This window comes from Falco rusticolus, chromosome 17 (assembly GCF_015220075.1).
Source record: "Falco rusticolus isolate bFalRus1 chromosome 17, bFalRus1.pri, whole genome shotgun sequence".
Lineage (NCBI taxonomy): Eukaryota > Metazoa > Chordata > Aves > Falconiformes > Falconidae > Falco > Falco rusticolus.
Genome location: NC_051203.1, coordinates 960,376 through 976,702, shown reverse-complemented (window position 1 = coordinate 976,702; position 16,327 = coordinate 960,376). Strand labels below are relative to the sequence as shown.

General features: G+C 47.0%; 1 protein-coding gene across 1 annotated transcript in view; it reads left to right on the top strand.

Moving 5' to 3' along the window:
• The window catches only part of PKP1 (plakophilin 1), a 42,132-nt gene extending 29,617 nt beyond the window's left edge, over nucleotides 1–12,515 (top strand). Inside the window, exons 7-13 of the mRNA XM_037410557.1 lie at nucleotides 1,645–1,759; nucleotides 2,965–3,120; nucleotides 3,224–3,400; nucleotides 5,464–5,617; nucleotides 6,126–6,312; nucleotides 11,130–11,214; nucleotides 12,444–12,515. Coding sequence (XP_037266454.1) covers nucleotides 1,645–1,759; nucleotides 2,965–3,120; nucleotides 3,224–3,400; nucleotides 5,464–5,617; nucleotides 6,126–6,312; nucleotides 11,130–11,214; nucleotides 12,444–12,515 — 946 coding nt within the window. The remainder of the gene's footprint in view (nucleotides 1–1,644; nucleotides 1,760–2,964; nucleotides 3,121–3,223; nucleotides 3,401–5,463; nucleotides 5,618–6,125; nucleotides 6,313–11,129; nucleotides 11,215–12,443) is intronic.
• The last annotated feature ends 3,812 nt before the right edge of the window (nucleotides 12,516–16,327 follow it).

Genomic DNA, 16,327 nt, shown 5'->3' with positions numbered 1-16,327 from the left:
TGATTTTAGTAACTGTTTTAGCACAGGGAAGTCCCATTGCCCTGGACTTTTCCTGGCTCATCAGGCAGGTCAGTGACAAAACAGGAGGTGCAGACTGAGCCCAGAGTAGTTTATTTTTTTTTACGGGAAAGCCAGAGCCCTTTTGTAGAGGATCTTCGCCCTGACTTGCTGTTTCTCCTACCACCCTCCTCCGCTTGGATGCAAGCTCCTTGTCTCACTGGGAACAAGTGGGGGGAAGAAAAAAAAATACCCTGTATAATTAGGTACTTTCATCAAGTGAAGCTCTCCCCGAGGGAGCGCAGCGCCAGCCGCACCCTTACCAGACATGCAGCTAGTAGGAGCTGTATCTGCTTATGAAACGAAATGGGTGAATACGGCAGGGGCCTTTGGAGACGTGATACTATCGTCTTCTGTGGCTGGGAACCGTGTCTGAAAAAGAGCGAGTGCTGCTCCTTTCCCTGCCCTGGAAGGCACCTTCCCCATGCAGTTGCATGTCAGGGTGTCTGCTGTACGTTGCACGAGGTGCTCTGCTTTCAAGACCACGTCAACCCACCAATGCCACAAAATAGCCCATTAAAAGAAGGGACAGGGTACGATGACACCTTGCAAAAGCAGCTCTCCGTGGAGTTTAACTCAAGGCAGGCTCTGTCTCCCACATCGCAGTAACATCCAGCACCCGGGTGTGGGTCAGCAGGGATGCTCAGCAGCCTGGGGGACCCAGGCAGGGCAGCAAGACAGGTAAGGAAAGCAGGATGGTTGGGTCCGGAGCCCCTGCTCCGAGGGTTGAGCCGGGATTGCTCTGACTCACTGCCCTGCCACACCATAACACAGAGATGAGAACAGCCTTGGGTTTGCCCTGGGCTCGAGCCATTGCTGCTCAAGCATTTCTGGATTGCAGATGACTTCATGTTAATGAGGAGGCTGCAAATCAGAGTGAACATCAAATCCAGTTCTGGAACGCCTGGAGTGAATATCTCACAAGGACTGCCAACCTCTCTTTGTTTTTCATTTGCAAGCTACAAGGCAATAAAACAGGGAAGAAAAAAACCCAACAAAACAACAAAAAACATTTCCTGTTACTGGAAAAACTCCCCTGTCCTGGCAGCAAGCCGTGCTTGGGAATACACTGCATTACAAACTGGCCAGTCCCTCTGGTCAGAGCAACTGCTGCTCTTCAGCTTCTCTGCCCCACTGTCCCACACATATATTGCTGTTGACCCTGTGTAGCTCCATGCTTACAACCAGGTGCACCTTCCTGATTTTCACAAGAATCCCAGATGGTCTTTATTTAGCCTTCTCTTTGGAAGCACCTCCAAGGAGGCGAGGAGTCTGTGTAATGGCACATGCACAGCCTCCGAGGCAAATACTGCTGATAGTTACTCTCACTAGGAGGACGCACTCTATGCAGAGCTCCTCAACAGGATATTTTCCTAGATTAAATAGGTCCTAAGGAGCAACAGGAGAGCTGTGCACCAGTGCGGTCCTTCAAAATGAGACCAGTACACCAGCCTTGCTGAACCTACAAAAATATCCTGGAATTCAATCATAGCTACAGGCAGAACAGCCCACAGAAACTAGTGAGTGAACCCAACTAACCATCTCTCCTCCTTCTCTCCTGACATGCTTCGTGATGACTTTATTCAGAAACCTGAGCTCTGCAGACATGGGACGCCAGACCATGAGGAACTACCCTGGCTTGATCGACTCTGTCATGACTTACTCCCAGAACTGTGTGGCTTCTAACCGACCAGATGATAAGGTACCAGATGCTCACCCCAAGCTGTTTGCTAGGGTTCAGCCCCATAGCCAGTAACTGCAACTTTGGGAACATCTCAAAATCCCTTTCAAATGAACACAAGAGGGACCAGACTTTTTGGGGCTGCTCTTGTCCTTCCAAACCCCTGTGCGATCTGTCATAGGATTGCTCTGGGCCTGAAGTAGTGGTGGGTTTTACAATTTTCCTTTACCAAACACAACAGGCATGGCAAAATATTTTGGCCCCTGAACCTCCAATGTGCTTTCCCCCATTCCCCTCTTACCTTGAGGTCCTTTCAGCATCTTAACCTCCATCTCTTGCTCTTCCCTCCACTAAATCTCTTCATCCAGCAGGACTCAAGTCCCAGATTGGCAGCTCAAGTCCAACAGGACTATAATCCCCAGCTTGGCACCACATCCAGCAGGGAGCCAGGAGCTGGCATCTTTCTGCCACTCCCCCCACTGTGTCTCTGACTGCTACGTATAAGCAGCACTTATCCTGGACAAAATAGCATTTATAGCCACGTTTTCTGGAGTTCCACCTGTGATACTAGCCAGATATCCTAAAGCCATCGATGCCCAAAAAAGTACCAGAATTATTTCAGATGAGAAGTTCCTCTTTGGGGAATGGCTTTTGCATGACCAGTTCAGCAGCACGTACCGAACATGGCTCTCTGGCCGTGTGTCCGTGTGGTCTGGTGCGGGTGGCAGGTATCTAGTGAAAATTCTTCCTTGCTCTTTACATTAGGCATTCTGGCATCCAGGTAAAGGAGGCTTAAAAGCCTGTTCTTGGTAAAAAGTGTCCCCTAATCTGTAGCTGTGACTTGGATAAAGTCACTGAAAGTTGACTATGGCAAGAGGAAGACTTTCAAGAGCCAGCATTTCCTAGCGGGCCGTTTGATATAAGCACGCTCTGCACTCTCTTTTCCCGTTTATCAAACCTCTCTGCAGCAGTGGGACCTAACAAGGTTCACTGAGTCAGCCAGCTCACTGGCATTTGGGCAATGTGGCCTTCATTCATGCCTAGTAGACCTCCTCCTTCCTTCCCATCCATTGCTGCCTTAAGCAGGGTCAGGAGCCTATGCAGTATAACTGTTAAAAAAGCTAATTACAGCGTGGTATATGTCCTCTCTGGAGCTATAGCAGGTGCTGCTCCATATTTTTCTGCCTAATGTGATGCCTGCATTTTTATTCTGGGGGTGATTTCAGTCTGTGGAGAACTGCATCTGCATCCTGCACAACCTTTCCTACCGCCTGGATGCTGAAGTTCCCAACAAATACACCCAGCTCAACCACATGGCCCGGAGCGTTTATATGGACAAAACTCTCACAGGCTGTTTCAACAGCAGGAGTGGTAAAATGGAGGTAAGATGTACCTCAGAGGGCTTGGAAATGTGAAGTTCAGCCCCAGGCAGGGGCTGCAAGTGAAGAGCAGTATCTGAGCTTCCAGTTTCTCATCTCTTTGTAGAATGATGAGTACGGTGTTCCCCTTCCTGAGGAGGATTTTAAACCCAAAGGACCCAGCTGGCTGTACCACTCTGATGCCATCCGCACCTATCTGTCCCTGATGGATCAGAGCAAGAAGGATGCCACCCTGGAAGCTTGTGCTGGAGCTCTGCAGAACCTCACTGCAAGCCGAGGGCTGGTAAGTGCTCCTCCCTCCTCCGCACACTCGCAGCCAAAGGTGTCAGCACTTTACAGCCATCAGAAAGGGCAATGTCCCCCTTAAACCTCAGGGCACTACTGCAAGTCTTTCCATAGTGGAGGTTTCAGCTGAGGTATTTATTAATGCCGAAAATAGGGTCTCATGGGGGGCTCTAATCAGCATCCCAAGAGTCCATCCCAGATCCACACATTGCATTTCCCCAGGCTGTTGGTCATACTACCAGCATCTACTGGTATTGGCACCCTTCCCCCAAGACACCAGTGAGGATGTGCCCAGATGTGCACATGCAGACAAATGTCATTAAAGGAGAGAGCAAGGATGTGCGTGCGCCACCGCCTGTGTGTGTTTTTAAGTGGGAGGTGGCTCTAATAACAGGGTGGGTTGTGCTGTGGATTGTGGCTTGTCCTCACATCAGAGCCGCTTGTAAAGTAGCTCTGACAGATGTCCTAACCTGTAGGTATGGCAGTGTGGAGGTACCCACGGGCTGCGTGACACCGCGGGTATTGCAGGAGCTAGGGCATGGCAAGGGACACGTCACGACAGCAGCTCTGTTGTGCCCAGCATCACCGCCGTGGACACGTCCTCACAGGCTGCCTTCACGTGGGCAAACCTCGACTTGTCTGTTTGTGTCGAACTTCATCAATTCCAATTTAAATAAGATGGCTAGGGAGATAAAGAGATAATTATTTCATACGTAGGAGAGGCATGTCACGTGTGCAAAGCGTTCCACCCAGAAACACGGCGTGACTCACGAGAGGAGCCTTCACTGTGAGAAGAGCCTGAACCTGCCAGCTCTCATCTCCTGGGAGCTTTTGTTACAAGTCTTGCAATGTGAAGTAGGGTTTTTTGGCAGTCAAACCAAGCACTGCCACTAACAACCATGTGGGGAGAGGCTGTCGCAGTATGGGTAGAGCTGATCAGAGAAATGGGGTTGAAGCCGTGTGCTCCAAGGAAAGGAACAGCCTTTCAGCAATCAGCATCATTATACAAGAATGTCTTTTGGGCAGGGGGGAAGAGAACAAACAAACAAAAACCAGCTCCGACAGTGTTGAAGCAATTCATTTCAGCCTTCTGGAATGGAATGGCTGGAATTTGCCTGGATGTGCAGAAGCAGCTTTTCCTTTCAAGGGTCTTATTCCAGCTCAGAGCTGAGGTTGGGGTGGGTGGCTGGGTTTGCTGTCACTTGAAAGAAAGGGAAACTGGGGACAAGCTTACAAAGGTTACTATAATCCTTTAGCTTATAGAGGATGGCTCCGAATTTCTTCTCAGACTGCACTTTACACACCCCAGCGCTGCTGGTATGAATCTAACACGGCACATGTGCCTTTTGGAGCATGGGAGAGAAACTGAGTCTCAGCCCACTGGAAGAGGGCTGTCTTCCAGCCCATTCCCTCCACTCCCATGTCACTGTTGAGGGACATGTGTCACTGGTGGTATGACAATCTTCAGAAGCCTTTCCGCTGGGGCAGTAGCAGAGCAGTTCAGTTTAAACTCTCTCAGTAAGAGGGCAATTTATTATGGGTATGTGCTTCAACGTCCATGAATGCTCATCTGCATTAGCTACGTGCTGAGATCTTCTAGATTTACCTAGCCAAACACCAGATCAGAATCCAAGATAAGTATTTTTGGTCTTCAGATTGTTTTTTGAAAGTGTCCATTGGCCATTTCTGTTCTACCACATCCTATTACTTATGGCATGGCAGGGAGCTGCAAGGGCACTGTGAAGGGCAAGGGCAATGCGGGCACGAAGGTAAAACTTCTCCAGCTTTTGGGAATATCAGTTGGGTGAGCAACTGTCCCCACTCAGGCTCTAGAAAGAGGACAGAAGTGCCAGTCATATCACGGAAGATGGGAGGTTGACTTTGCAAATGTGTGTGGGGCAGAGGGGTGAATGACAAAGTACGTGGGATTACGGTAGCAGGGGAAGGTATTATACAGATGCTTATTTTACAGTGTAGTCATGTTTGTCTGGCCCAGTACATCATCCCAGTTGTGTCCTCCTGGCATTAGAAGTCATGAGACATCTCTGTTCTGTCCCCTAGATGTCCAACGCAATGAGCCAACTGATTGGTTTGAAGGAAAAAGGTTTGCCCCGCATAGCACGGCTCCTCCAGTCCAACAGCTCTGAAGTCGTCCGGTCTGGAGCTTCTTTGCTGAGCAATATGTCCCGGCATCCTGTTCTCCACAAAACCATGGGTAAGTAACTTCCACCACAGCAGATACCAGAACAGTGTCTGGTTTCTAGCTCTCCAATATCTGCCCATCTTGCTTTGTAAACCCCACAACAGGACTTAGTCAAGCTCTGAAACTGGGCAAAGCAATGTCATTTCTTCTGGCCAAAAGGACAATTACAGGTGGCATCTGCAGGCTTAATTAACAAAATCTGTGCTATCTCAAAGTCTCTACAAGCATGTGGTATGCTTTGTAGACAATGACAAATCTGCAGGGTCATGAGAATGACAGTGTTTTGGGAACTGAGTTGGACATGACTACCCATGAGCAGTATCATTGCCCTTTCAGAGGCCTGTAACACTCATTTTCTCTTGGAAAGTGATGACTATTACGCCGTTGCTGTCCAACATTATTAGTGCTCCCTTCCAGAGATAACGCTGCATTCTTGCATTGAGTCGTGCTAACACAAATAGTATCATTCACTTGTGCTAGGTTTTATTTAAATGTTGATTGGAACATTCCACCTCTTTAGCTCACCAGGTGCTCCCAGATGTATCACGTCTCCTGTCATTCCAGTCTGGAAATACCAACAGCTATGGCGAGATCATGACATCAGCTTGTTACACTCTGAGGAACCTCATCATGTCCAACCCACACCTGGGAAAGTCTTACTTGACAAGCAACATGCTAAATAATGTTGTAAGCCTGTGCCGAAATGGGTGAGTTTGGGGCAGACAGCATGGAGAGGGTCGGGCACAGACATTTTTGAGCCCATATACACTGTGCAAAGCCAGGTTAGCCCCAGAGCCTTCCCAGCACTCTTCAGAGCCATAGTAAAGCACTACTCTTTCCCCGTGCTTGTAAACTGAGAGCCAAAAAAATCCAAGCGTGTTGCTAGACAAATCCTCTGCACCAATTTTTTGGAAACGGGCATGAGCCATCCAGGGTGGGATTTGCAAAGGGACCTCAGGAAATTTGCTGGTTGGATTTTAAGAAATTCTAAAAAGAACTGAAGCATCAACATCTTAAACCCTTTAAAATTTTCCAGCCCTCAAACCAGGGGATGTCAGGACGCAGCCTGGCTCCCTCATACCTCGGCTTCCCACTCACGGCTTCTTGCAAACCTTGTCATGAAAGTCAGGTCTGAGATTTGGGCACTGCTGATATAGTGGGGTTGTGCTTAGATTTAGTGTTCAGATTTTTTCATCTTTCTCTTGAAACATCCACCTCAAGCGGCAAAGATGCAGCTGTGATGATACTTATTTATATGTATTACTTTAAGTACCTCTTCTGGTCTACTCACACATATTTTACAACAACTGAGCAATCTCAACATATTTTACCACTTCTTATTTTAGGACTTTGTTTGAGTTTTGGTGGTAGTAATTCTGTCCTGCTTGTTACCCATGATCCCTACAGCCCTGTGCAAAAGCTTGTCAACCCTTGCCAAGCTGTATGTTCGCTCCTGGCCAAACTGGTGTTAAGCTTACATGATCTTTGACCATGTATACTCCTTCCTAGACCTTCATCCCTCTTACCATCTGTCTTTGTTTTAAAATACCTTATGCAAGTAACCTAGTGTTTTCTGTCGTGTGAAAGACATTCGCGTGCCTTCACCATCATCCTTTGATAAACCACTTATGATCTACCACTGGTGTCATGCCAGCAGAAAGCCTTTCAGTCATTAGAAGTGGCTTCCTTGTGTAGTTTGGACCTCAGCCAACAAACATTGGTCAGTTTGCTGCTTTTATATGTTTCCACTCTACAGCAAGCCCAATTAACATGAAACCCAGCCCTCTCCTAAGTCCTCATTGTTTCGAATGGCATTTTCTCCTGCCTAAAGTCCCGCTTCGGATCCCTCAGACCAGTCGTCAGCTAATTTACTCCTTCAGCAGCATTGCACAAGTGGGGCTGTGCGTACCTTAATTGTCTTGACTGCTTTGTCTGATGAGCTTTACTTGCAGTGACTCACTAAACTGCGAGAGTTACTAAACTCTGGAGATGTCCTCGGTGTGTTCCTCCTGCCTCCTGTATCACAAACTCCTTCTGAGAAATTTCCCCATTCTTAGGGTGTCCAATACTTGAGTTGCTCCTTTTCCTCCGTGGTTCACTTCTGTCCCCAAAGATTTTTATGCTGTTCAATTCTTATGAAAAAAATTACAATTTACACCCAAGACCAATCTTACTCACTAAAGCCGTATCATTTCAGACTGTTCCCATAGGGCAGATGTGAAAGAAACCTCCCGTTTCTCCCTTTTAGTGAACTGGACACAGTGTTAGCTAACTTTTCCCACTTCACTGTGTAGCCTGTGAAGATAAACAAGAAATTTTAGGGTGGGATTTGTCCAGCCCTAGATCAGAACGAACCTCACCCACTCCCTGGTGGTAATAACTAGACCCAGCGCCTCTGCTGGGGGCTGTCACCTAGTGCAGACCCCATGTTCCCCACACTGATGCTGGACATGGCGAGTCCCACGCTGTCACCCCCTCCCTTCCCAGCACCACAGCCAGCAGAAAGACAACAGTGGAGGTCTCAGGGGTGGCCAGATGCAGAACACCATGCCATGTTGCACCTTGTTAGTATTTTGCAGTTTTCTGTTAATCTGCCCGGGTTCTCTGCGGACACACTTCCCTCACCCCCAGCGCTGGTGCTGGCCGGGTGGGTCTGTCTGTCTTGTGCCTCCCCAGCACCTTTCTTCTGCCACCCAATGACCATCTGCCTGTTCTTCTGAACCGGCCTCCCATTGTACTTGGTGCTGTATCTCATTAGTTTAACATGCTCAAACAGCTTGGAATTGGTATTTTAGAAAGGGCTTCCAGGTTACAGATAAGTAAGTTATGGATCTTTTTCTTTCCCATGTTCTTCTCGAATGCCAGCCAGCACTCCTCAAAGCTGAGGTTTCTCTTGCTTCATGTGTCTTGTAGCTGTATTCTGAGTGAAAGGCATGAAGGGTTCAGCAGTTTATCTGATAGCTGTGGTTTCTTCTTCCTGGAGCATCCCAATTAAATAATTGTCTCCATCTCCTACATATATCCTCATCTGTGGCATGGGTTTCATGGTGATGATGGTGTTCAGTCACTCTTATTTTTAATCCAAGTTGCCAAAACTTTGAATACTACCCTCTTTTTTTGTTGGTGTTTCTGAAAATCAAGCCAAGCTGCTGTTACTGATTTATTGTGATGTCTGATATCCTTTTCATCTTTCTTCTCCAACTGTCTGAAAAATATTTTCTGCTGATTTTCAAATGATACTATTTCTCAATTGTTTTCTCAATAATTGTTCTGCCTGCACTAAAAGCTTTTCTCCAAAACCTTTTCCTTTAATTTAGAGCATCAGACATGCAGTTCATCTCACAGTCCGTTTATCACTGATGTGTTTCAGTTTCTCTGTTTGTTCACTTTTCACACATTTTCTATTGCAAAATTTAATTTTGCAGTTTAATTCTACCATAGCATTTGACCAAAACTCATCCTTCAAGAAACTTAGGTCCTTCCTTGATTCTTCCCTGTGGAAGAGAGCTCTTCTCATCCACACATTGCCAATTTTCCACTTCTTTCAAAGACTGCACCTTGACATCAACATGATAAACCTATGACATCCTGAAGAAATCCTTATTCCAGGAATTCCTTGGCACGTCCTGTGACATACATAATGTTCTTCATTTTTTTGTCCTTTGAGGAAAAATTATTTTCCCCCATTACTTGATACGCATGTATGAAGTCCTTAGACTTTTTGCTGCCCTCATGCTTCCCCTGCCCCAGCACCTCCTTGAGATTAGTGTCTTTTTTGTGTTTTGTTGAGTCAATAGTTTTTTGGATGACTGCTGCCACTGCCACCACTGGACATCTTCCTTGTTGTCTTTCTACATTTTTTTACAAATAATTCTATTTGTAGGAAAGAGACTGACCTTAAAATCAACTTTGATTTTTGAGCAACTTAGTTTTAAGAAATTTTTTCCCCAAATCAACTGTCCTTGGTATTCTGCTCCATTTTATACGCTGCTATAGGCACACACTATTCCCAGCACTTTTGTTTAGGATATGCTACTTTCCATATTGAAATTTTCATCACAGCTCCATCAGTACATGCTTAATCTTTTTACACATAAATAGAAGCAGTAGATGCTGTATGAAACAGAGTCAGTATCGATCCTTCAAATTAAGGGAAGAAATTCTTTTGTCTGAATTTGTAAATGGCTCAGATATCAGATGCTGGCAATTTTGCTTTGAACAGAAAAAAATCTTTTGAGGTGCGCTCTGAAGACATGATGGCAAAAAAGTATGTATTGGGAATCATTAGGAGCAAATTACAAAAAAAGAAAATCATTCTAGCTTAGAGAGAAACGATATGGAACAATGTATCCTTGAAAGCGAGTGTCCAGGACATGCACTGACCATCTAATCATAGATATCTTTGGGTTTATTGTTTTTTAATTATTTTTCAGCCACAAAAAATATTTCAGCCACAACATTTTTTTTCACATATAGTCATTCTGGTGACAGGGCATGGAATGGTTATAACCAGAGAAGGGATTTTCCAGTAAAACTTAATTCTTCTGCCCCACACCCTTGCTCAAGAACTTCTGCTGGTCTGCATCTCCCCCAGTCCTCCACACAATACCAACACGTACAGGCTGCACAATCATTTTGGAGTTAAACTTGCTAATTTCTTTGGTAACAACTGCCGTGCATGTTAGAGAAATGCCCCCAGATTTACTGAATGGGGGAACATTCCTGTCCTTTCACGCTCCGGGCAGGGTGCTTGCAGGTCCCAGGTTCCTGCTAACTGGTCAGTCCCGTTTCTCATGCTCTGATGAGGATGGCTTTCAGGGCACAATGTTTTGTGAAGCTGTATCATACAGTGAGTCCTGAGTCTGGTCCCCTACCTCTCCATCATCCTGGCTGAGATAGGCTGGGGCTGTTGCACTGAACCCAGATCAGGAGTCTCCCACAGACAGGACAAGGTCCAGGAGATCAGGAGCAGTGATAAGAACCAGCAAGGAGCTTTATATCTAGGTGGTTGTATGAAATGTTCCAAAATTATAAAAGGTACTGCTATGACTCATGGTTTCGGAGATGTTACATGAGCAAGTATCTATTAAGTTGTGCTGAGTAAGGACTTACGGTTGCAGATGTTGTTATTACAAATGCTCCCGTCTCCTTCGCCCGTTCCTGCGCTGCCCTCCTGAGGGATTCACCCACACTGTCCCTATGGACTCTGAGGAAGGGTTGGCATCATGTCCCTCCTCTTTCACTCTCCCAAATTTCATGCTCCAGGAACACTCCTTCAGCTCAGTGTAATGCGTATTTTTCCACTGGCATCCTCCCCTCGTTTTCATTTGTCCTGTCCTGGTCCCAGGGGTTGTTGCCACATAACGTTGCTGAGAGCGAGGGGGGGTTACTGACAGCCCCCTGCCAGGTCTAGCCAGCCCTCCAGCTGGAGATGGGCCCACGGGGAGGCTGATGGTGGGTGATGCCCGTGGGTCGCTGCCTGGTGGCCTGCCGTAACTCACTGGGGTTGCTTTCATCTTCCCAGCTCCTGTCCGAAAGCAGCCGAAGCTGCTCGCCTCCTCCTGACAGACCTTTGGTCGAACAGGGAGCTCCAGAGTGTGCTCAAGCAGGTAAGGAAAACGCTTCTGTGTTTCGGCTGACAAGAGCAGCCCCAATCCTGACTTGCTTGCTGCAGCCGGTGACCTAGCAGCGGTGGGAGCAGCCGGGGCGCTGGGAGCACAGCGATGCTCTCAGCAGTGAGCTGGGCGAGGGGCAGCCAGGGGCAGCTGCGGCTGCTGGGATGGGCTGTAGGGACGGTGACAAGCCTGTGCTGGGCAGCTGGCACCCTGAGGACAGTGCTTGTCCAGGCGGTCTCTGCCACAGCACAGCCACCCGGCTCCCATGGCCAGCGCAGGGTGTGCACAGCGCTGGGAGCAGAGCCGGGCGTCTTGCAGTACCCCAGGAGATTCCCTTCACTGAATCCGTCGTGCAGGATCAGCATGTCCCAACAGATCCTTGGCAAGGTTCTTCCTCTCCTTCCCCCCATTTTCTTCTGTGTCCATAACCCTACCCTGTGGTTAGATCACCCTACAGTCAGGGTAATCTCTTAAACCCAGGATAGTTAGGATTTGTTTTGCTCCCTGCAACAGAAACTGCGAAAGCGCAGAGGCAGCCGGGGCACCAAGCAGCTGCCAGCTCCCGGTGGCTTGCTTTGAACAGGCTGGGTTTTTCCAACTCCACAGCAGCAACACCTGCAGAGAGTAAAAGGGCCAAATTAAAGAGGAGAGCACCATCCACCAAGGGAGTTCCCCGGGGGCAGGAAGGCAGAGAGCGCCGAAATACCCTTCTCATGTTAACGGTGAGGGATTTTCTCCATAGGAGCCTGTGCAGCTCTGTGCCAGGCTCTGTTCGGGAGCCCGTGCCAACTCGTTTTGATGTGACTGAGTCACTCCTGTGTTCACACAGATGAGCATTGCATAGGTATACACCAGACGAGAAGGATGGGAGTCTGCAGGGATATAGGCACCATGCACATAGCTTTGCCGTTTTGCCAGGGTGAAGAGTAAGGTGAAATCATGTTCAGTGGCTGGTTCAGCAAAGGTTTCCTGCGGTGAAGCTGGAGAAGCCGAGCTGCTGGTGGGTGGGGAGCAATGCAAGGAAGATGAAGTCCGTCGATCAGGGTGGTGTGTCAGAGGCACACAGAGGGAGGACAGAGGAGGCTGCTTGGGAACGAAACGCACTTTTAAAGTGGAGGGCAGCTGCTGGAGTGGGGCAGCAGGCTCACTCGCACAGCAGTAGGTAGCTACAGTTTTGAAATTGATATGCACTCACCGCACTACGTATACATCTGCTTTTTCAGCAAGGATTTGATAAGAACATGATGGGATCTTTAGCTGGAACAACCTTCAGGACCCTCTCCTCCAGATTTTAGGAGCCTCTCCATGCACGTTCAGGCTGCAGGTGAGAACGGGGCCCTGGTGTGTGGGGAAAGGAGCGGTGCATCAACCCCCGGCCCTTTTTGCTATTTTTAATCTCCTTTAAAGTGGGTTTGTGAGATTTTCATCACAAATCTTAGCCCAAACTGCCAAGCATTTGTTTTGATGAAAGGTCCGAGGTCATGCTGTTCCAATGAACATCTGTCTAGTGCAGCTGCTGCCGGCACCGCGCAGCTCTGCGTTCCAGGCAGGCGCAGGCACCGTAGGACAGGCAAAGCCGCTGCACTGGGCTACGCCTCATGTGCCTGTCTTTCTTTCTTTGCCAAGCAATAACTGATTAATTACATTTCGCCAAATCCTCTCAGGTGGGGCTTTTCACAGAAATCTCTCCATGACATACTTTCATTCCTGAACTTTGAATGTTATCCAGATAGTGTCAGTAACATGCAATTAATTCCAGCACATGCTATGGCATTAACCATCACCCTTAGGGATTTTTTGAGTACTTAATAATCCACCTGTAAACCTCATGTCAAAATTTGGAACTATGTGCTGCCATCTGAAGAATCCCGATAGAGAAACCAGGTTAGAGAAATCATGGGCAGAATTTTCAGGGCACCATTATGGTTTTTTTCCTCAGTGCGAAATGAGGACTGAATCCATAAGGTACTTTTGATTCACAATTCCCACTGAAGGGAAAAGCTTTAAGCGCTTTTCAAATATCAGATGTCTCTATGACGGGGATTTGGGTTACCCAGAATGAATTATTTGCTCCATTCCCCGATGTGCTCTTTACAATCAAAAGAAGCACAGCCCTGAGGTAAGAGGAAATGTTGCAAAATCCCATTTCTTCCCTCTGCCCGGGTGCGGGTTTCACTTCTTGCTCTGTCAGGATATTTCCACTGGGAGTCAGAGGAGCATGGAAGGCTAGGGTGAAAAGCTATGGGCAGTACAGAGACTGGGTACAGGCTAAGAAAAACAGATATAAAAGTTGGTTTTGAATGTAATGAAAAGATTTCTTAAATGCTTTAATTATCTGGGGGTTTGGGTTTTCTTTGTTTTTTTCAATTGCAGAATTTGGAATTCGTTCATGCCCAGGAAGACAACCCTTTCACAGTTACTTAGGATGTTAAAGATGTAGAGCGTTTCCAAGTTTAACTCAACTGTAAAGCAAACTAAACATATGGATTTCATGTGGATTATACTGATATTTTTAAGCATTTTCTTCTTTTTAGGGGGGAGAAGGGACTTTTATTGAGGTTATACTTTCTTGATGTCAATAATTTTATTTTTTTTTTTTGCAAAGCGTGTGTCTGTGTAACTATGTACGTGTTGCTGTGTATGTGTGCATGGAGGCAACATACACGTGCGCACATGATGAGTAGGATCTTCCTACAGGCTTAGTCCCCTGTCCCCCACTGAAAGTCGGTGTGAGTTGTGCAGTTTAACCCCCTTGCAGAGTTTTGTCCAATTCCACCCGATCCACCCACCGAACACTGCCACACTCAAAAGTTGTCACACCCTATTTTTATCCACAAGTATAAAAATTGCCAGATTTAGGCTGAGTTCCCCCATTGCATATGGCCATTATAAGCAGATACACATAATGATATTCTTCTTTACAAAGGCTGGTTTACTCCTAATGTTTATGAACACGGGCTTCTTTTCTGCTTATGAATTTTTCTCCCATGAGCTCTTATAGTTATTAGTATTTTCTTTCCTGTCACGTGAACTTTTTATCTCAAGAAGCAAATTGATGTCTGCAAATTCTCTCCTGGGTCTCAGTAACCCTTCTCTGAAGCTCTGTGTGGGGGGACAATCGCAACACATCTGCAGAGCATGACTATTACTGGGTCCCGAAGCATTCTGAGCGCCAGAACAACTCAATCTCGTGCCTGTACCTGGACAAATGTGGCATTTGAGAAGCTGAGCTGGAGACAGGCAAAGTGTTTTTCCCCTGGGATCACTGACTGCCACACAGGACTGGAAAAAGTGAGGGATGTGGCCTTTTTAATCACATTTTGGTTTTATTGATCAATGTAAAGAAATAGTATTAGTATGCGAAGGAATGTAAGCACTTGTGTGAAGTCAGGTTTGGATGTATTTTATTTCTCAGGATCTTTAGTTACATGAATCACCCTGTGATGCTGACTAAGGCTGTGATAGGGGGCTGCTGAGCTCATTGTAGGGCAACCCACTTCTTGTGACAGTAACTGTGTGATGAAAGAGGCTGACCTTGTCTCTCCAGAAGAATATCCTCTGCCTGTCCCTGACAGGGCTGTAGCTCAGATCCACAGGGAAGGGACCAGCTGAGGATGCGTTTGCTGGCTGTTCCACATGCACAGTTATGGCTTCTTCAAACAGTTCAGGGGCACAGGACCCCGTTTTGCAAATACCAGAGGTGCAGGAGATGCTTGGAAAGGATGAATTACAAGCCTGGAAAGGGAAAAAGAGTCTCATTTTTTGCAAGTGTCAAAATCCTAAATCGGTGGGAGCCAGCACGTCCCCACTCGCTTCACAGAAGTGAGGTGACTGGTGCCCGCTAAAGAACCGTCCATGAAGTTCAGATTTGATCTGACCCCGCTCCAGAGCTCAGAAGAGCAGTGGCACTTGGTGCCCCCGCGGCGCCCCCCCCCCCCCCCCCGCCCCCCCTCAGACCACAGGGAGCTCGTGTCCACAGAGGCAGATCATTTTCCAGCTGTTTTTTCTCCAAAGGGTGGCTTAATCTTGTGCACTTTAATGAGCAGCAGCTATTTGCTTGCCTTCATCCATGTTCAATCGAGAGCTCTCTGCTCCGTGCTCCCAGCCAAATGAAAGAGAAAAAAAGCACCTTTGAAGTGGAGAGCTAGAACCAGGAGAATCCGGTAGGACAGTTTCAGGAGCATTTAAACAGCAGCAAAGGAGTCCCAGCCCGTGGGCATGCCCTTGCCATACCTGCCAGCTATTCCCTAGCTGAATGTGTATTCTCAGATGCACAGTCCAAAATGTTGTCTGCAGGACCCAAGATTATGGATGTCCAAAACAGCTGCAGTATCCACAGGCAGGATTGTTACAGTTTTGGTGTAAAAGTATTTTTACATTGCGTGCTATTTTGCATTCAGATTTGTTCCTGTAATTACATGTTCAACAGACGTCCTGGGAGCTTATGTTTTTCTTCGTAAAATTAATTGGGGAACCCTAACTACAAAATGTAATGGTGGAATATTGAGGAAATTCATTCTAATTGGCTGTTATTTAGGCTTTATTTTAAAACACTGCTGCTGCTTTCACCAGTTTGCTGAATTGCCGTGTAAGGCACAAAGAGCTGTAGCTATATGATCTCGTAACTAAATTTACGAGTACCAGAGATTTCATTAGTAAGTATTAGACTGAAATGAGACAGATACATCATTCACATAAATTTCTCTAAGTACAGCAAAGCTGTTTTTCCAAAGCTAATAAAATGATAAAAATAAAATCTGTCTCCATCCTCAGAGATCCTCAAAACATGACTGGGCACAGCTCTGAGCAATCTCACCTGGCTTTGACATCATCCCAGCTTTGAGCTGGGCAGACCAGAGAGGTTCCTTCCAACCTAGTTCTTTTCCATGATGCTGTAAGTTACTGCCCTCGTACCTCCGAAGATAGCCAGCTCGAGAGAGCAGTGGGCTGTGCGAACTGTCACCACTCTGCCACCCCAGGGCTATTTTGCAGCTATTTCTTCCCCAGGAAATTCTTCAATACTTGACACTATTTTCCTCTCAGTCTCTCTTTTTAAAATCCGGACTCCAGACTCCACCCAAGCCAGTGAAGTGACACAGACACCCAA